Source organism: Dasypus novemcinctus, chromosome 12 (genome assembly GCF_030445035.2).
Source record: "Dasypus novemcinctus isolate mDasNov1 chromosome 12, mDasNov1.1.hap2, whole genome shotgun sequence".
Lineage (NCBI taxonomy): Eukaryota > Metazoa > Chordata > Mammalia > Cingulata > Dasypodidae > Dasypus > Dasypus novemcinctus.
Genome location: NC_080684.1, coordinates 16820323 through 16841971, shown reverse-complemented (window position 1 = coordinate 16841971; position 21649 = coordinate 16820323). Strand labels below are relative to the sequence as shown.

Sequence of the window (21649 nt, the reverse complement as noted above, 5' to 3'; positions counted from 1 at the left end):
AGTTGCGGGTGGGGGAGAGACTAGCGGAGACGCGGAGACTGGAGTTGGGGAAGCAGGAGACGAGAGGGGGTGGGAACGGAGGGCGCAGCAGGCCCTGCGAGTTTGGGGGGTGGCGGTGGGAGGGGCGGAGCAGGAAGGTGGCCCCCGGCACTCCCCAGCCCGGACGGGCGGCTGCTGGGGCGCCCCCTCCAGGCGGAGGCCCGGGCGCCCGGGGACTGGCGGGTGGGGAGCCTGGGCGCGGAGACCGCAGTGCGGGAAGCGGTTTTACGCGCGATGCGGGACGGAGGAGGGTCGGGAAAGTCCCCCGAGGCCGAGGGAAGCCAGACGTCTGAGACATCCCCGACGGATCTGGGGACTTTCCCTCCGACACCTCCACTTCATCTCGCCCCTCTGCGCCACAGGGGCGGGGCTACCCCCGGACCCGCGAGAAGCGCGAGACCGAGAAGGGTAAACGGGGTATCTCCTCCCTAAACGGACTCTCAGTGCTGGGCCTAACACGTGTGCGTCAGGGAGAATGGCGGCCCCTGAGGGAAGAGGGGGTTTGTCTCCTTTTAACTTCCTTTTGGCGTCTTTCCCCGTTTCTCTTTACACAGAAACACACACACAAACCTGTGTTTCTGACCTCTCTTTTCCTCTCCGTTTCTTTCTCTTGCTCACACGCGCACAAACTATTCTGTTTTTGGTTTTTGGTTTATTTGCTTCTCTCTCTCTGTCTGGGCTTCCCCCACTTTCTCCTCCACAACCCGTGATTATCTGCTCTGGAATCTGTGGAGCGGCCAGCCCAGCTGGACCAGAGATGCCAAAAATAGAGACACACTTCTGGACGCAGAGCAGGGACCGCGCCGCGTGCCCTCCTCTCCCGCCTACCCCGATAGCTTTATTAGCTGGTAGGAAGCTCGTCTTTAACCAGTGCATTTGCTAGGGCACGAGAGCGTCTGACGCAGACATCTACCTCAGAGGGAGTTTCTGCTACTTTCCCGAATGGACTCGGCTTTGGGGCTAAAATCCTTCTTTTTTTTTTTTTTTTTTTTTTTAAGGAAAGGAAAAGAAATCCTGAGCTCCATCACTGGTGAAGAGGCCCACGCGGTTCCGGTTTGTCCAATCGGAAGTGAATTTTGCAGGACTCCCAGCCTGAAAAACCACTGAAGCGTTCTCCCTTAGTATTCAGGCAGCTTCCTGCTACTTTTGGTGTCGAGGCAGTAAGGGCCTTGCCCTAGGGGCCTCCTACCTCTTCTCTCCCCACAGCACTTTGACAAGACTGGACTTAGTGCTAGAAATTTTGAGGAAATGGAAGATGCCTCCTTCCGCTGTGTGGATCCTTTTTTTTTTTAAACTACCATTTGCACTTTGGAGGGGGAAGAATGGTGAGGGGGTTGTTTTTGTTTGCTGAAAGCTGCTGGGAGCAATATATAGGGTGGGTTTTACAATTCGGATTTCTTAGGTTAAAAGCTTACGGATCTGAGGCCATTAAGGTGTCCAAATCAAAGCATCACTGAGAGATGCCCTCTTCCCAAGCTGCAGCTGTGGGCAATCAGGCACATGGTGGTCTCTGCTCATTTCTCCCCTCTCCTCCCTTCCACATTATTTTCAGCTTCTGGCTAAATTGGCTTCCTTTCTACTTCAATGTTTCGTTGATTTCAGCTTTGGGGCTCCTCTCTGTCTCTGCTTTTTTCCCCTCATTTATAAAGGACTCCAGTAAGAGAATTAAGACCCCACCTTGAGAGGGGAGGGTGGGTTAGACTGTTCATGGAGCCAGGGGGAGGGATGGGGGAGGGAAACAGGTGAACACCGGGATTTGCCAGTATGTGATTGAAACCACAATGTTGGGAACGTTCTTTTGGCAATATGGCAAGGAGGTTTACTGGTAGGGTGTTGGATGTGAGGGGCATTCAGGACAGGGCACACCTGGGCAGCCTTCTAGGGAGTGTGTGAGTGTTCATCTTGTCATACTGTGCTGTATCTGTGGGTGGAGACCCACATAATGAACCCTCATCCTGGGGAGTCCCACTACCTTCTCATATAAAGGTGTGGGAATCTCTTGAGAGCACAGACAGTGTCTAAAAGGGGAGGACAGGCCAGTATGTCAAGCCCTCAATGTTGTTGCAAGTAAATATGAATCCTGTTCTTCAAGGAGTGAAACCTCATGGTTGCCGTGGCCCCCGAAGGGACAGGTAGGGAGGAATAGAATAGGTCATGGAGCATTTGAGGGGCAATGGAAGTGTTCTACATGATCTTGCAATGATGGATCCAGACCATGTTAAATTTCATCAAAATTTATAAAAGTGTTTGGTCCAAACTGTAAACCATAATGTAAACTATTGACTATGATTGGTAGCTATGTTTCAATATTTGTACATCAATTGTAACAAATGTACCAATCCACAAATAGAATGTTATTAATAGGGGAAAGGGGGAAAGGGGGGATGTTGGGTATATGGGAATCCCCTATACTCTGTATGTGAGTCTTCTATAACCTAAAACTTCCTCGAAGACAAAATGAAAAATGTAAGACACTGGGGGAATAAATGGAAGAAAATATCACTGTACATACAAGACAAGAGATCTTACAATATGGAAGACATAATGTCAAAAAGTTTTAAAAATATTTTTGCCATTGTTTATTATTCCAAATTTTCATTTGTTTATTTTTAAACTTTGTATTTTATTTCTTATTTTTAAAACGATCGTTATTATTTCATTTTCTTATTATTTGTACTTGGTTATTTTGTTGACTTCATTTTTGAGGAAGTTTTTGATCACAGAAGGGTTACAACTATGATGGGAAGATCATTTGTGTGGGGTGTCAGTGATGGGAATACATGGGAGGAGGTTCACCTGGGGCACACCTATAAGGCATATAAATGTGTTCAAGTGTTCATCGGGCACTGCCACAATGGGTGGAGTGTCACATAATAACTGAAAGAATATCAAATTCCCATCCTTGGGAGCTCTGCCACATTCTCTAATGGAACAGCAAGAATCCCCTGAGGGGAAACAGACTTGGCCCAGTGGTTAGGGCGTCCGTCTACCACATGGGAGGTCCAAGGTTCAAACCCCGGGCCGCCTTGACCCATGTGGAGCTTGGCCCATGCGCAGTGCTGATATGCACAAGGAGTGTCCTGCCACGCAGGGGTGTCCTCCGCATAGGGGAGCCCCACGCGAAGGAGTGCGCCCCGTAAGGAGAGCCGCCCAGCGCGAAAGAAAGTGCAGCCTGCCCAGGAATGGCGCCGCCCACACTTCCTGTGCTGCTGACAACAGAAGCGGACAAAGAAACAAGACGCAGCAAATAGACACAGAGAACAGACAACCAGGGGAGGGGGGGATTTAAATAAATAAATCTTTAAAAAAAAAGAATCCCCTGAGTACAGGGGCAATGACTAGTGAAGGAAGGTGGTCTATTGATGGGTCTTTGATATTGATGACTGTACTTATGAACCTTTACTTTTAAAATGAAAATTAGCCTAGTATTATGGGGTGCCTACGGGTTACCTCCTGAGAGCCTCCTGGCTGCTCAAATGTGGCCTCTCTGTAAGGCAAACTCAGCATATAAATGCATTGCCTTCCCCTGCAGCATGAGACATGACTCCCAGGGATGAGCCTCCCTAGCACCCAGGGATCATTACAAGAAACAACTAGCAATGCAACTAGAGAAAGAACTTGACTGAAAGGGGAAAAAGGTAAAGACAAATGAGTATATATGGCTAAGAGACTTCAAAATGAGTCAGGAGGTCACTCCAGAGGTTACCCATATGCATGTCTCAGCAGGATCTCATTGACTGTCAAAGTAAATACTACCTCAAATAGCGGGGCTCCTGAGGGCTCTGGAAGCACCCAGATACTATAGTCAGGGCAGATAGTTCAGGTTTGGTGCCTTGCCATTGGGCCCTACTTTGGAATTTATGCTCCCCAGTGTGACAGAGCAGGACTCAGTTGTGGTTTCCCTACACATGGCTCTTCTGACCTTTCTAATTGAATCTATAATCAGTACTAGAGTTGATAGGTGTATGTCCAAGAGACTTAAAATTTGAGATGTCCTTCTGCCAGCATGGCCCTGAATCTCAACAGAGTTGCAGCACCTACTCTCCAGTTCACTGAACTCAACCAGGACAACTAAAACGGAGATGATGAAGGAGAACGATCATCCAAAGGAATGGAGAGAGTCTACAACTGCAAGCAAGAGAGTCCTATCCATCTGCCTCTGGGATCAAAGTCCCCTCTCAATTAGAGGTGGAGTGTGCATCACCATTCCAGAATCCTCAGGATCAAGGAATGAGCTATGGACTAAAGTAGACTTTACTGGTATTCTACTATAGATTTATTGCGATTATAGCAATGGAAGAACTTTTTTCATTGATGTGGAGGCAGTGGCCACTGGAGGTTTTGAGGGCAGGGAGAGGGAAAAAGAGGTGTAATACAGGGGCATTTTCAGGAGTTGGGAACTGTCCTGAATGACATTGCAATGACAGATACAGGCCATTATGTATCTTACCATAACCTACAAATCTGTGAAGAGAGCATAAACTACGGTGTAAACTATAATCCATACTTAGGGGCGATGCTCCAAAATGTGTTCATTGTTTGTAATGAATGTACCGCACTAATGAAGGATGTTGTTAATGTGGGGAAATGTGGAAGGTATAGGGAGCAGGGCATATGGGAATCCCCTATAATTTTTATGTAACATTTATGTAATCTAAGTATCTTAAAAAATAAAATAAAATAAAAAAGACCCACCCTGAGTCACACAATCAAATCAAAGCCCCTTAATTGAAATAATTGAATCAAAGGTCCCGCCTGTAATAGGTTAACATGGACAGGAATGGACTATCCCTAAGGACATGATTTTATGGGGTCCACAAAAGCTTCAAACTGCAACACTCCACCCTCTGGACTCCAAATTTTATATGTTCTTTCCAAACACAAAATACATTCATTCCATCACAATATTTCAAAAAGGCTTAAATAATTTCAGTAATAGTATTAAGTATAAAATCTCACCAGAATCAGTTATAGGCATTGTATTAGTCAGCCAAAGGGGTGCTGATGCAAAATACCAGAAATTGGTTGGTTTTTGTAAAGGGTATTTACATGGGGTAGGAGCTTACAGATACAAGGCCATAAAGCATAAGTTACTTCCCTCACCAAAGTCTATTTGGAGCAAGATGGCTGATGACGTCTATGAGGGTTCAGGCTTCCTGGGTTCCTACATTCCTGGGCTTGCTTTTCTCTGTGTTTAAGGTTCCTTCTTTCCTGGTGCTGACTTCTCTTTCCTCTGCTGTGCTGACTTCCCGGGGCTCCAAATTAAGTCTTCAGCATCAAACTCAAACATCAAAACTTCAACATTAAAAGCCCTCAACTCGGTTCTTTGCCATGCCTTTTATCTGTGAGTTCCCAAGCACCAAGGGGTGGGGACTCAACACCCTAATCATAACTCCATCAGTTTACAAGCATAATCCAATATTTCTTTTTGGAATTCATGGATTATATCAAACTGCTACAGGCATTAATTTATCCTGGAACAAAAGTTCACCTCTGGCTGAGGACCTAAGAAACTTAGAAAATAAGTTATCTATTTCTAATATACAATGGAAGGACAGTCATAGAATAAATAGTCCCACTGCCATAGGGAGAAATTGGAAGGAAAATAGGCGTCAGGGGTCCCAAACAGTTCCGAAAATCAGCAAGATTTTCTCCATTAGTTTTCAAAGTCTGAGAGTCATCTATAGAACAATAGTTTCCTCTTGTTCTCAGGGCCTGATGGAGCAGCAATCCCAGCCTTTCCAAGAGCTTGCCCAACGTCCTTGTTCTCTGCTCTGCCCTCATCAAGCATCAGGATGGCCTCTTGTAACTCTAGGCCTAAGAACACTAGGGTGATGGAGAGACTTTCCCCAATCTCCAGAGCACAGGCTCAACCCCCTTAGAAGAGTAGACTGTGGGCCAAACTCTCCCCAGTCCCCAGGGAATGTGCTCCACCCTTTCTGAAGCCTGGGCAGCAACACTCTTCCTGAACAATGAGGCAGAAGGCCCACTCTCTCCAAGCTCTGGGGCATATTCACCCTTTCTGCACATGTGGGTGGGTTAGCAATCTGGGCCCGAAAAGACATCTTCAGTCCGGACCTCAGGTTCCAAGATACTGCCTTTGAAGTCATTTTTGCTTAAAACTGTCCCTTTTGTCTATGCTGGCAGTTGTTCTATTCACACATACCTTTAAAAAAAAAAACAAACAACAAACTTGTAGGTTTGGCATGCAGGAAATGGGTCCAGCTCATCAGATAGTAAGACTTTTCACCAGACCTTTCTGGATAACTGCATTTCCAATCTTTATTTACACTGAAATAGCTGGCTGGTTCCAAGTTCAATTAAATCCCCACATAGGGCACTATTCTCCAGGGTTTTGTTTTCTGGAAGCTCAGAATTTCCCAAATCAACAGTTTCTAGTTTCTTTGTGCCCAGGAGTTCAATTCTTAGCTTGTTCCTTTCCTCTTGCATTTTACTATAAGCTGCAAGGAGAGGCCAGGCCACACTTTCCACATTTAGTTTGGAAATCTCCTCAGTTAAATATCCAAGCTCCTCACTTTCAGTTCTGCCTTCCACCCAATATCAGACTGCAATTTTGCCAAGTTCTCTGTCACTTTAAAACAAGAGTAGCCTTTATTCTAGTTTGCAATGACATATTCACCATCTCTGTCTAAGATCTTCTTCCAACCCAGCTTCTGGAGGGCACAAGTCAGGGTGGCTGCAGGACCAAAGAACACACTTGGCACAGAGTCAGACATGAGTTTTCTTGGGACTTATGGACAAGAGAGGATCTCTGGAAGGAGAAGGCTAAAGAAGAAGGTAGTGCTCCTCAGAAGTGAGGGACAATATAAAGGGTCTCAGAACAAAGACATTTCATAACAGAATTTTGCTAGGGTCACATAAAGCACATAAATAGGGTCTGTGATGTTATTGTAAGAAGGAAGTGTACATCCTGGAGAAAATTACAGTCTTCAATACCAACTGTACACTGTTTCCCTGTGGGGAGGTATGTTACATTTTAACTTGTATCCTGGAGCATGCAAGCACCTACATACTGTGGACTGATTTTCCCTTAGAAAAGGAGAACCAGGACCCGGGACCCACTGGACCCCCAAAATCCACCCCCACGTAGCAGATCGCATTGTCCATAGGACACACATTGTATCCACTTTCCACAACAGTATAGCTGGCAGCAGAATAATAACAGTCCTCCACCAAAAACTAGTACACCTACAAAGACATGTCACCAGGGTCAAGAAAGGGAATTAAATGAGTCTTACTATAAGACAAAAAATGTCTTGTTCCAAACTTGTTGATGGGTTGTACTCTGCCATGCCAGCAAGGTGTTCCACACTGTCCAATTTGCAGGAGTGACAGTCCAAGGTAGGCCAGTAGCACCCAAGGATTGTAGGTCTGTGCAAACTTAACACTGGGTCTGACTGTGGGCATGGGTTACTGCTGCAGCCCATTGTAAAGGTATTGGCTAGGGCAGGACTTTCAAAGTGGACCTTGTGGCCAGCATCTTTGGTGGGGCTTATTCTGACTAGTCACCTTCCCTATTTCTTATACTACCTCCCTCAACTTCACCCTCAGAGAGTTTATACCCTTACTCTTAAGGGGAAGCCAAAGGGCAGTGGTCATTCTTCTGCAGCTGCTTCCTGCTGGTCAGGGACAGTAGCTCCTGCCTGACTGGGTGTGAAACTCTCTGGCTATTCTATAGAGGTTGAGGGAAGACAGGTCTGGCACCATGACGAGAAGTGGATGAAATCTCCGCATGACCGATATCTTGTTCTGGAAGGTGTTGATGCTGGAAGAAATAAACTTAGAAAATGAATAAAGTTTACCAAGACTTTTAACATGTTTAATATTTTTCTGAATACGATCTATAATAGAAGAGATATCATATTCATCAGGCATATAGGTACAGTACTTAATGTAATTAATGCACAAATTCCTCTTTGAGTTGCAGGTTTGTAATACCTTACATGTTGTCAGTCCACAGGAGGAGGCCATAATGCCAATTGTGTTTAAGTTCTACTCACATAACTCTGGCAAGTATTGCTCCACTTGTTATGTCCTTCACACAGCCAGCATGCTGCAGCACTGTTGGCCGTTGGCGTGAAGCCTTAGTATTCTACCTGCCTGGTGCATAACACCCTTTGGTGCTGTGAAACAGAGCCAGTCTGGAGGCAATGTCCATTGCAAATCTGACCATACTGAGCCATTGCCAGCTGCCACAGGAGTCTAAAACAGTAACATACTTTTTATTCACTTCAGGAGCATGTCCAGAGATGTGGTAGATACTTTTATTGTTTTAGGGGTCATAGTGACCAACTTAGCCAATAATTCCAATGGAGAAGCACTATGCAGGGTACTGGAGGCCTAGTTTGAAAGCACAAAAGAGTTTGACAATACTGAAGTCTGTTTCTTTTAATTTTTATAGACTTTTAAAATACTTTTAATGCAGTTTACAGCATATTAAGTGAACTTAACCATTTTTAGTACTTTACTTTTTACTTTATACCTTTACCATGATTACTTTATTTAACAGGTATTTTACTTTAGCAGGATAGGGGGAAAAAACTACTTTCTCTATTATTTTATGAAAACTTAAGATACCCAATGGAATTAAGATTATCTTTCCCTTACTACCACTTTAATATGGAGACTAAGGTGGCCTCTGACATGTTTTCTTATTATGAAGTTATTTTTGTTATCAATATCAATTTAGTTTCTAATTAGTAGTGGCCTCTTGGAATTATCCATTTGCATATTTCAGCTTAGAAATGCTTTTGCAAACCTCTTAGAACCATTAGTTACTTTTAAAGAAGCATATTAAATTACAATGAGCAAACAATGAAATTTACTGTTAATCATTTATGTTTTCTCTTAAATTCATTATTCTGTTCTGTGAAAACTAGTCATTTTATTTTAGGATATATCTATATTTTATTAAACATGAACTCACAATTTTTTTTTAAAGATTTAATTTAATCAAGATATCCACCTACAATACCTTCAAACTTCCATAAGGGTTATTGCTAAAAATGTTAAATATGGATTGGGATATTTACATATGCATCTCCCTCAATTTCCTCAGAAATCAGATATCCTTTTTTCTCATGCTTAAATCAAGGAGGTGGTGGAAGAAAGAATGAGGGAGATTGCAAAAAGATCAGCAGTGTCCCATACTTGGCCCTGAACCCTACCACCTGAATCCCTCAGACATCCTCAGGATATAACAAGACTGTCAGTCAGAGTGGAAAACACTTCCCAGGAAAGATCCAAGATTGGGGGACAGGTTGGGAGTGTGATGGTGGGGGACAGGATGTATAGACCAAGGGTAGTTCTCTCCTCACTTATAAACTTATAGGAAAACTGCAGTTTTAAATAAAGAATTCCTTTTAAAAAATTTCTTGAAGAAGAGCAGATAATTGGGGTAAGAGCTAGGAGGAAAATGAGATCAATTGAGGATGTCTCCAAAATTATAGCTACTAGAGCATAGCCATTTTCAGGCATAAAACTATGGCCCTCAGTCTCTTCTGTCCTACACATTATGTTCAGCTTTCAACCAAAATTAGCAGACACATTAAAAAAACAAGGAAACAATAATCCATTGTTAAGAGACAAGACAATCAACAGAACCAGATTCAGAGTTAAACCAGATGTTAGGATTATCAGACAGGGAATTTAAAAGAGCTATGATTAATATGTTAAAGACTCTAGTGGAAAAGTTGGGCAATATATATGAACAGATAGGAAATTGCAGATAGAGATGGAAACTATAGGAAAGAGGCAAATGAAAAGGCTAGAAATAAAAAACATAGTAGTAGAGGTCATTTTCACTGGTGGTGGTGGCCCCAACAGGCACTCGGGGAGCAGGGACAGGCAGTCAGAGGGCCTGCAGCCACCCATAATCACATCTTTTCCTGGTGTCTCATCAGCAGAAGGAGTGCTATGTCCATGGAACTCCCCAAAGCAGCCTCCACGGAGGAGAAGGAGGACATGGAAGATAAAGTGACTGGTCCAGGGAAAGCTGAAGAGGCCAAATTAAAAGCAAGGTACTCTTACCTAGGACAAAAACCTGGAGGTCAGATTTCTTAAGAAAATAATTACAGAAAGGGCAAAAATATCTTGATCTTGGGATTACAACATGGCTAAAGCAAAAATGAAGAACAAACAACTTCCTACTGCAGCCCCAGATAAGATTGAGGTCACTGGGGACGACATTTCCACTTTATAGGACCTTCCTCAATGGAAACCATCCCTTGTCACTGGGAAGGTGGCTGGCTGATTAAAAGTGCTGAACTACATGAATTTTCTGACTTTCAATATTTCTCCTTAATATGTTACTTCTCAGCTTTTTGTTTCCTTTCATTCACTGAATCATTTGAGACTGAGAGCTTTGTAGGTAATGGTAGTGTGTGCTGCTATTGTAAGGGAATACACATGTATAGAATTTTGATTAGTTTAACAGTGTACTGTTGAAAAGGACATGTTAGTGCAGAATAACGTAATTTATTTTAAAATAATTATATATATTACCTAACTCCTAATATAGGGCTGGTTCCAACAAGTAACAAGTTTTACAATTTTAATGTTTTGGATTTTCCTTATTTCGTCTTAATTTTAGCTTTGTATGTTACTCTTATTTAATATAACCTCTATTGTATTGATTTCTTTGGGATTTCGTAAAGCAGAAGTTTAAGACCACAAGTTGGGACAACGGTCACGTATTTCAAACATAAACAAATAGATGGGGCTCTGAAAGATTTTTATCTCTGTGCTTAAACTTGAATGTGCTTAAATGCTATAGTTTCAGCTTTAACAACAGAATTTTACTTGGGCAATATTTACCCTTTTTGGTGTAACTTATATGACTCTAGTGCTTAATAGCTTCCATTGAAGCTAGTATTCTTATTCAGTTCTGTAGCATTAGAATACTTTTTGTTGTTGAAGATGTGAATGAAGTATGCATGTGCATTGACTGTTGGGATTCACTTTAATGCATTTTTATAAATACAATAGTTTTACGCAATCTCTCCAAAAAAGTGGTAGAGATAAATAATGCTCATATGGGCATTACTTGACTCAACACAGCTAAGAGGGGGAAAAAATCAATGAACTGGAAGATAAATCAGTGGAAATTATCAAAACTGAAACACAGCACAAAACAAAAGTAGTAAAAAAAACAGAACAGAATATCCAAGAGTTCGGTGGCAACATCAAACAGCCTACCATATACATAATTAGAATTCCAGAGAAGATGGAAGAAGAAATATTGAAAGAGGCAATGGCTAAGAATATTCCAAAAATAATGAAAGCCATCAAACTAAAGATGTAAGAAATCAAGAGAACCACCAGAAGGATTAATATCAATACACACACCCATAATTTGACATATCATATTCAAACAACTGAAAAGTCAAAGATGAAGAGAAAATCTTGAAGGCAGTTAAAGAAAAAAGGCACATTACCTACAAAGGAGCAAAAGATTAAAATTACAGCATAATTTTCATCAGAAACTAAGATAATAGAGTGATATCATTAAAGTGCTAAAAGAAAAAAATTGCCAGCCCAGAATTCTCTCCCAAGTGAAAATATCTTTCAAAATCAAGTTGAAAATATATATTTATACACAAACAAAAACTGAGAATTCATTACCTAAAACTACAAGAAATGTTAAAGGAAGTTCTTTAGGAAGAAGGAATATAATACAAGCAGATACTTGGATCTACAAAAAGAAATGAAAATCTCTAGAAACAGTTAAAATAAAGGTAAATACAAAGATTTTTTTCTTGTTTTAACCACTCAAAAGGATAATTTATTGCCTAATACACAAAAAATATATAGCAATGTACTGTGGATTAAAGCATTACATAAAAAGTAAAAAGTATGATAACAATAGCACAAAAGATGGGAGAGAGGAATTGGGAGTACACAGTTATAAAATTATTACTATAGGGAAGCAGCTTTGGCTCACCGGATAGAGCATCTGCCTACCACATGGGAGGTCCAGGGTTCAAACCCAGGAACTCCTGTCCCATGTGATGAGCTGGCCCATGTGCAGTGCTGATATATGCAAGGAGTGGGCATGCCATGCAGGGGTGTCCTTGTGTAGGGGAGCCCCATGCACAAGGAGTACACCCCGCAAGGAGTGTGCCCTATAAGGAGAGCCACCCAGCATGAAAAATGTGCAGCCTGCCCAGGAGTGGCACCGCACATATGGAAAGCTGATTCAGCAAGATGACACAGCAAAAAGAGACACAGATTCCTGGGCCACTGACAAGAATATAAGTAGACACAGAAGAACACACAGTGAATGGACACAGAGAGCAGACAACTTGGTGGGGGGGGCAGGGAATGGGAGAGAAATAAAAAACAAATCTTTAAAAAAAAGTTATTATTCTATACATGAAGTGGTATAGTATAATACTATTTGAATGTAGACTATTGTTAAATAAAGATGTCTATTGCAAATCCTAGAGTAACCATTAATGTTTTTTAAAAGCATGTGTAATTTTTAATCCAATAGTGAAGGTGAAATGGACTCATTTTTTAAAAACTCAACTATTTGACAAGTCAGCAGAAAAAAAGGGGAAAAAAATAAAGAGATGGAAAAAATATAAAACAACTATAACATGGTAGATTTTAACACAACCATATCATTAATTACATTAAAGGCAAATGGCCTAATCATGCCAGTAAAAGACAGAGATTAAAAGATTATAAAAAGATACACTATGAAAACATTGATCAAAAGAAAGCTGGAGTTTATATTGATATCAGATGAAGGTCATTAAAAGGGTCAATTCACCAAGAAGACATAACAATTCTAATGTGTGTGCATCTAAGAATACAATTTCAAAATATATGAGCAATAATGAATAGAACAAATTAAGGCATAGACAAGTGCACAATAACAGTTGGAGACACCATCACTCCTCTAAATAATCAATACAAGTAGATAGAAGATCACAAAATATAGACTATTAAAAAACCACCATATATACTTGGAGTTGCCCTGGATGGTGCTTCAGGGGCAATCACCGGACATTGTAAATCCTCCCAGGGCCCACTGGATGGAACGTGGTAGAGTATGGGCTATGATGTGTGGACCATTGACCATGAGGTGCAGAGATGCCCAGAGATGTACTTACCAAATGCAATGGATGTGTCATGATGAAGGGAGTGAGTGCTGCTGGTGGGGGAGTGGTGGGGTGGGGGTGGTGGGGTTGAATGGGACTCATATTTTTTGAATGTAATATTTTTACAAAATGAATAAAATTTAAAAAAAAACCCACCATATAACTATACTAACCACAAATTGACATTTATACAACACTAAACTCAACAATAGAAAAATACACATTCTTTTCAAGTACACATAGGAATATTCACCAAGGTAGACTTTATTCTGGGCCATAAAACCACACTTACATGACTTTAAAGAACTTAAATAATTCAGATTATGTTATTTAAACAAACAAAAAATATATTTGAAATTGATAACGAAATGCCTATAAAATCTTAAAATACCAGAAAATTTTAAAACATTCTTCTAATAGTTCATGAGTCAAAGAAGAAGTCGCAAGGAAAATTAGAAACTATTTTGAATTGAACAAAAATGAAAAATCAAAAAATAAAAATTTGTCAGATGTAGTTAAACAGTGCTTAAAGGGAAAGTTATATCAGCAAAATTTATGTTAGAAAAGAAAAAATTCTCAAATCTATAGTATAAGTTTCCACCTTAAGAAACTAGAAAAAAAAGCAATTAAATCCAAAGCCAGAAAGACCAAGAAATAGCAAAGAAGATATAAATTACCAATAACAAGAATAAAGAAGACACATCTCTATCCAAGACTCTGCAAGTATTAAAAGGACAATAGGGGGAAATTACAATTTTATGCCCATTTTTTCAACAAATTAGATGGAATGACACATTTCTTGTAAAGAACAAACTACAAGATATTACTGAAGAAGAAAAAAATAACTTCAAGAATATACTATAGGCGGTGGACTTGGCCCAGTGATTAGGGCGTCCATCTACCACATGGGAGGTCCGCAGTTCAAACCCCGGGCCTCCTTGCCCCATGTGGAGCTGGCCCATGTGCAGTGCTGATGCACGCAAGGAGTGCCCTGCCATGCAGGGGTGTCCCCCGCGTAGGGGAGCCCCATTCACAAGGAGTGCACCCTGTAAGGAGAGCCCGCCCAGCACGAAAGAAAGTGCAGCCTGCCCAGGAATGGCGCTGCACACACGGAGAGCTGACACAACAAGATGACCCAACGAAAAGAAACACAGATTCCCGTGCCACTGAGAACAGAAGCGGACAAAGAAGACGCAGCAAATAGACACAGAGAACAGACAACCGGGGCGGGGGTAGGGGGAAGGGGAGAGAAATAAATAAATAAATAAATAAATAAATAAATAAATAAATAAATAAATCTTTAAAAAAAAGAATATATTATATATTGCATAAACGTTTCAGCATCAAAGTCCAACATCAAAACACCAACATCAAAAACCCTCCAACTCTGCCCTTTGCCATGCCTTTTACCTGTGAATCCCAGAGAGTAAGATCACAGAGGAAACAGAAGCAAACCCAAGGAAGAGAGAAGCCCTGAGCCCAGGAAAAAGAAGCTTGAGGAAGGGAGGAACCCAGGAAGCCTGAACCCTCACAGATGTCGGCAGTCATCTTGCTCAAACATGTGGAAATAGACTTTAGTGAGGGAAGTAACTTATGCTTTATGACCTGGTATCTGTAAGCTCCTACCCCAAATAAATACCCTTTATAAAAACCAACCAATTTCTGGTATTTTGCATCAGCACCCCTTTGGCTGACTAATACAGAATTTGGTACCAAGGAGTGGGGAAGTGCTTTTGCAATTACCAAAATGCTGGAATGGTTTTATAAATGGGTAAGGGGTATTTTTTTGGAGGAATTGTGAGATGCTTGGAAGAAAAGACCTATAGTGCTTTGAAGAGACTATTGATAGCAATATGGATGCTAGAGACTTTTTATGATGCCTTATAAATAAATGATGAAACTATTATTGGAAACTGGAGGAAAGACGATCCTTCTTTTTAAGTTACAGAGAATTTAGCAAGATAACTCCTGGTGTTTTATGGAAGGCAGAATTTGAAAATAGTGAGCCTGGGCATTTATCTGAAGAAATTTCCAAAGTAAACCTGGACAATGCAGTTTGGCTTCTGCTTGCTGCTTATAGCAAAATGCTAGACAAGAGAGATATGCTGAGGACTGAACTGTTGGGCACAAAGAAAACAGAAACTGATTCTGGAAATTCCAAGCCTCTGAAAATCAAGCTCCCAGATGAAAGTGCCCCATTGGAGGACTTAACTAAATTTGGAACTGATTAATAAAGATTGAAGATGCAGTTATGTTGGGAAGACTTGTGGAAAATATTACTGTCTGATGGCTTGGACCCCTGCTTCCTGCATGCTAAACCAACAAGGTTTTTGAGAGAGCTGTATAAACAAAACCACCTGGAATAAAAAGAACATGGAAAGGAGAAGTTGAAGGAGAAACAGCTTTAAGAGGAAAACCATGGAAGCTGAGATTTGGAATTAGGACATCACCTTGGGTCAGGAGAGGAACCCCACCCATGTGTACAGAGAGGGTGCGAGTTTGCCCCAGCAGTCGAAGAGAGTAGATGTTCCTGTTGATGTTCTGGGAGAGTTTTGCCACCCCAGGGTAGAGAGAGGGTGGAGCACATTCCCCAAGGATTAGGGCGGGTTAAGGTCAGCACCCCACAGGTCTGAGTAGTGTGTACCTGTCCCCCAAAGGTTAGGGAAGGCCAGATGGTCAACTCGTTGCTCTGAGAAGGTTGAGCCTGTAAGCCAAAGTTCAAGGGGAATATTGTCTTCACATCACTGTCCTAGGGGGGTTAAGACTCTAACCTAAAGATTGAGTAAGGTGTGGCAATCACCACAACACTCTTGGAGAGAGAGGTCTGGAGCTTGGTCAACACCCAGATGCTTGATGAGGGTGGAACCAAGAAAACAGCCCTTAGGAAGCATGTGGAAATGGTGGGTTCCCATAAGGCACCAAGGAAAAGAAACCATCATCTTAAGAATGACTCTCAGACTGAAATTGAATGAAAGATGCCCTGCAGGTTTACTGAACTGTAGAAGACCATGACTCATGTTTCCCTCCCAATTTCTTATTGTAATGAAAATGTTTATCCTTTGTCCATTTGTGTTTTGGAAGTAGATGAATTGTTTTGTAAGTTTCAGAGGTCTATAGCAGACGGAACTTTGCCCCAAGACAAACCGTATTCTTTAGATTGATTGTGATATGATTTAGTACTTGCATTGTAACTGATTTAAGGTTTTGTGTTTTTTTAATATTGTAGTATATTTTTGGAATTCAGAGGGTGGAGTGTAGAGTTTGATATTATTGATGAATTCCAAAAAGAAATATTGGATTATGTTTGCAAACTGATCTTTTCCTCTGGGCATATTAGATTATATTGGGTTCATAGGTTTACTTGATTAAGTAATTAGGTAAACCACTTGTGCCAGTAGGGAATTGAGTCCCCACCCTTTGGTGGGTGGGAACTTACAGATAAAAGGCATGGCAAAGGACAGAGTTAAGGGTTCTTAATGTTGGAGTTTTGATGTTGGAGTTTGATGCTGCAGCCTTAAGCTGGAGCCCCAGGAAGAGAGCAACCCTGAGCCCAGGAAGAAGCAAGCCCTGGGAAGAAAGGAGTCTTGAACCCAAAGAGAAGCAAGACCCTGGAAGGGAGGAACCCAGGAAGACTGAACTCTCACAGACATCGGCAGCCCCTCTTGCTCCAACATGTGGAAATAGACTTTGGTGAGGGAAGTAACTTATGCTTTATGGCCTGGTATCTGTAAGCTCCTACCCCAAATAAATACCCTTTATAAAAACCAACCAATTTCTGGTATTTTGCATCAGCACTCCTTTGGCTGACTAATAACACCTACTTCTCTACCATTTGTTAAATATTAATATCATCAACAGTACTGAGCCACCAGATCTGAACTCTAGCTAGTCCCTTCACAAGAACTTTATGAAATTTGATCATGAAATGTACTAAAGACAAAGTTTTGCCATCCTTCTTGTACAACAACACTATTTCTTTAAAAAAAAATCCTTTCTGGCTTTAATTACCATAATTCAGGAAGATTCTTTCTATTAAGCTACCCACTATACCCAGCTTTAAATATTGTTACATTGGCGCAAGTAGTTTATTGAAGAATTTGATCAGCCTAAGAGTGGGTAGAGATGGGTTTTCTTTTTAACATAAAAACCTCCAGATGGCGCAACATGTTTGATATTGCTCTTCTAGGCTCATATAATATAAATATTAACAGTGAGCCAAAGACACGAGGGCTTGATCTTTGGTTAAAGAACTAAGGTTAGAGACCCAGAACTAATCCTACAGAGAGGTGTTTGTGTATAGTTACAGAAACTCTCTCTGTCTTGATTCAAAGATAGAAGCAGATAGATTCAAAGCTATCTTCACACTACCTGGTTTGGAAGCTGTTCAGTATCTTCATTTCACGGACCAGTTACAAAATATCAGCCTTCCCTTCTCCAAAAGATGTTCTTGGAGGCTGACCCTATTTCCCACCCTTCTTCAGCAGGTGATAGTCCCACGACCTTCTGATAGGGAAGCCTGCAGCTGCCTAACCCTCTCTCTGGGTTCTGCTTGAGTTGCATTGGTGTTGTAGGCACCAGCAGTTACTAAAAGCAACTAAGTAAACTGTCTTTTGGCACACAGTATCAAAGATTGTGTGAGGAGAAAATGAAGGTAGAAATAGAGAATTACATGTGGTATACTATCTCATTATCGGTTCTGCAGTCCCTGGCCAGCCTCACTGCAGAGACCAACAGGCTGCTCCTACAGCTTCAGCCCTGTGCAGTTCTAAGCCCACCCAGAAAGAGAAAACTAGAAACCACCCCTGCCTCCCTCTGTCAGCAGGGGTGTTTAGAATTAATTTTGTTGACATGGGCCTAACCTTCCCTTTGCTGCTTATAAATGTGGGACCTTATTTGGATCCTAATTCTAACGAACCAACTGTAATAAAAAGAAAAAAAATGAGTTTATGAGACAAGACAGGAAATTTTGACCTTGATGGGATAATTGATTCAATTTTAAGAGGTTAATATTTTAGGTATGTTAATGATTCCATGGTTATATTTTAAGAACTATTATCTTTTAGAGATACATACTGAAGTACCTATGGATGAAATTATATGATGTGTGGAATTTGTTTCAAAATAATGCAGAGAGAATAAGAGAGTGGGATAATGCATTGAAATGACAGGAACATGGAGTTCATCATACTATACTTTCTAATTTTTACAAAATGTTTGAAAATTTAAATTAAAAACATTTAAAAAAATAAAATAAAAATGCAAAGAAGAAAATGTTCTTTTGGAAAGCCTGGGAATAAATTAGTAAGTGCATAGAAAACTAACCAAATTTTTAAAATAAGGCAATCATTAACTCTAGGGAAAACAAACAGCTTTTCAGGAAAGAGAATGTAATATTCTAATCTGTGTGACTCTACTAGGAAATCCATTAGCATGAAAACTAGATATTATTTAATGAAAAAATATATAAAATTTATATTTTATCATGTTATTTTCTATAAAGAGAGAAGATATATAAGTCAGTTTTCCTCTATCCAGTTAGTTGAGATTTATTTTTCATTAGCAATAGTTTAGAAAATTTTTTCAGCTTAATAACTCAAGTTATTGATAATGTCATGGCAAGTTTTAAATTCATTGTCAAATCTGAAGAAATTTCTCTTAAGTTACTTCTGCATATTAAGCTGCAAAATTTCAGGGTTTTTCAAGTTTTCTTGTGCAATGACTAATCTTTAATACTGACCATGCTGATTAATCAGTATATCATTGTCTTCGTTTTAGTAGTGTATTGATTTGATATTACCTTCATTGATGTCAAAATTTCTTGTCAAATCAGCAATATATTTGAATTTTTCAAGTTTGTTCATATGACTTATACTTTTTTATTACTGACCTATCAAACAATCTGAAATTCTATCCAATACTTATATTTGAAATTTATCTCTTTCAGTTAATGAATTAATGCTCTTGTACAGTCTGAAATTTTTTGTTACCACTAGCCTCTTTTTTTTTTTTTTTTTTTTTTAAAGATTTATTTATTTAATTCCCACCCCGTCCCCCGCCCGGTTGTCTGCTCTCTGTGTCTATTTGCTGCGTCTTGTTTCTTTGTCCACTTCTGTTATCGTCAGCGGCACGGGAAGTGTGGGTGGCGCCATTCCTGGGCAGGCTGCTCTTTCTTTTCACGCTGGGCAGCTTTCCTCACGGGCGCACTCCTTGCGCGTGCGGCTCCCCCACGCGGGGGACACCCTTTGCGTGGCACAGCACTCCTTGCGCGCATCAGCGCTGTGCATGGCCAGCTCCACACGGGTCAAGGAGGCCCGGGGTTTGAACCGCGGACCTCCCATATGGTAGACGGACGCCCTAACCACTGGGCCAAAGTCCGTTTCCCACCACTAGCCTCTTGATAACTAGATAAATTTCTGTTGAATTCCCCATCATCTTTATCACCTTTGTTTCACAATCTGTTAATTTCCAGCTGAATTTTGCCTGTTATTTAATAATTTCAAGTAGCAGAAGAAGAAATCCTCTGTAATTTTCAAATCAGGAGTCCATAATATTCACCTTTTTATTGAAATATTGCAAATTGCAGTTAAAAAGACATAGTCAAACTTCATAAACTTTTTGAATGAACTTTTCAATTTTCTTTCATATTCAGATTTCTCTTCTGAATCTTTAAAATGTTACTTAACCTGTATCATAAGGTTTGAGTAACTTTAAATGGGTAAGCCCTCACTTCCCACAAGCTTATGGTGCCAAACTCCATAGGATACATTCACATCAAGATGTAGGTTCGGGGAAACGGACTTTGGCCCAGTGGTTAGGGCGTCCGTCTACCATATGGGAGGTCCGCGGTTCAAACCCCGGGCCTCCTTGACCCGTGTGGAGCTGGCCATGCGCAGTGCTGATGCGCGCAAGGAGTGCCGTGCCACGCAAAGGGTGTCCCCCCCATGGGGGAGCCCCACCCGCAAGGAGTGCGCCCGTGAGGAAAGCCGCCCAGCGTGAAAAGAAAGTGCAGCCTGCCCAGGAATGGCGCCGCCCACACTTCCCGAGCCGCTGACGACAACAGAAGCGGACAAAGAAACAAGACGCAGCAAATAGACACCAAGAACAGACAACCAGGGGAGGGGGGGAAATTAAATAAATAAATAAATCTTTAAAAAAAAAAAGATGTAGGTTCGATGCTGGGACATTTGGCATAAGAGATAGTAGGAAGCCACTCCTATGTCAGGATAGCTGGTAATAAATTTACTATATGAAAAGTAACTACAAACCACATACAAATCTTCCACTAAACCCTTAACTAAATTTATCCCAGATCTATTTCCTCTTAAGGAGATCCCAAAAAGAGCCATGGCCACTCCAACACTACCTTCTGATGCAAAGGAAAGGAGGAATGGAAAAAGCAAGCCATCGTAGCCAATTGTGTTAAAATGAATTTCTTTTGCAAATTTTACAAAAATATATGCCCATGTTAACACCTTGCCAGATCTCCTCCCAAAGCTTTACAAGGGCTCAATGTTAATGACAGAGGCTTGAAACTTCATTAGCATCACCGTAAATCCACCCAAGTGGAACTAGGGATGTTTTGACGTTCTTCCTTTCTGCTTATCTTTATTTTCCTACTTAACTGTAATGAACAGATCAATAATGGCCTTACAATTAGAAAAGCGTGGTAAGATAAATATTATTTAAGAAGCCAAGAAAAGAAAATGAGGCAATTCAACTAGGTTAAAAAAAAAAAAGGCAATAAATTGCAGGTGCCATGATGGAACGCTTTGCAAGGGGTCACAGGGGCACAAAGAGGGAATGTTCAAGTGATGCAGTCGTAGAGGAGGAGAGAGGAAGATGGCCATTAAAGGTACCAAAATGGAGTGACCCTTAAAGCTGCTGAATCTTGAAGTAGGTGCGTGCCAGAATAACAGACTAATACAGGTTACAGAGGGATCTATTCACTGGCTGTGCTATAGACAACCCAGTAGAGGGAGCAGTGTGAGTACAGCTAGAAGTAAAACTCCCAATATGTGAACGGTAGAGGGGTAGGAAACAAGACAGTAAGAGGGGTGTGTGCGGAGAGTAAACCTCCAGAAGGAGGTGATAATAATTATAATAATAATAATAGTGATGATGATGATGATCCTATTAAATACTTAATATCCGCTATATACCATGTTAAACATTTTATGCAATTAAGTCTAATTTAATTTAATCCTCACAATATTATGAGTTTAGTGCTATTGTCATTCTAATATTTATCTTTATTCAGGTAAAGGAACAGAGAGGCTGGGTCGCTTGTTCAGACTCACTTAGCAGGTGGCACTGCTCAGATTTGAACCCAGACAGTCAGACTCCAGTGTCCATGCCCTTAACCATAATGTTAGATATGCAATATTGGAAAATGAAGACCCTTGGATGCCATGCTGACAATTTGGACTTCATCCTTTTCTTGACCAAGGACGTTCATGGAAGGGGTTTATGAAGGAATATAATCT

General features: G+C 40.9%; 1 protein-coding gene across 1 annotated transcript in view; it reads left to right on the top strand.

Annotated features, from left to right (window-relative positions):
* The first annotated feature begins 273 nt into the window (after window positions 1-273).
* The window catches only part of LOC101413444 (olfactory receptor 10AD1-like), a 36575-nt gene continuing 15199 nt past the window's right edge, over window positions 274-21649 (top strand). Inside the window, exon 1 of the mRNA XM_058309264.1 lies at window positions 274-447. Coding sequence (XP_058165247.1) covers window positions 274-447 — 174 coding nt within the window. The remainder of the gene's footprint in view (window positions 448-21649) is intronic.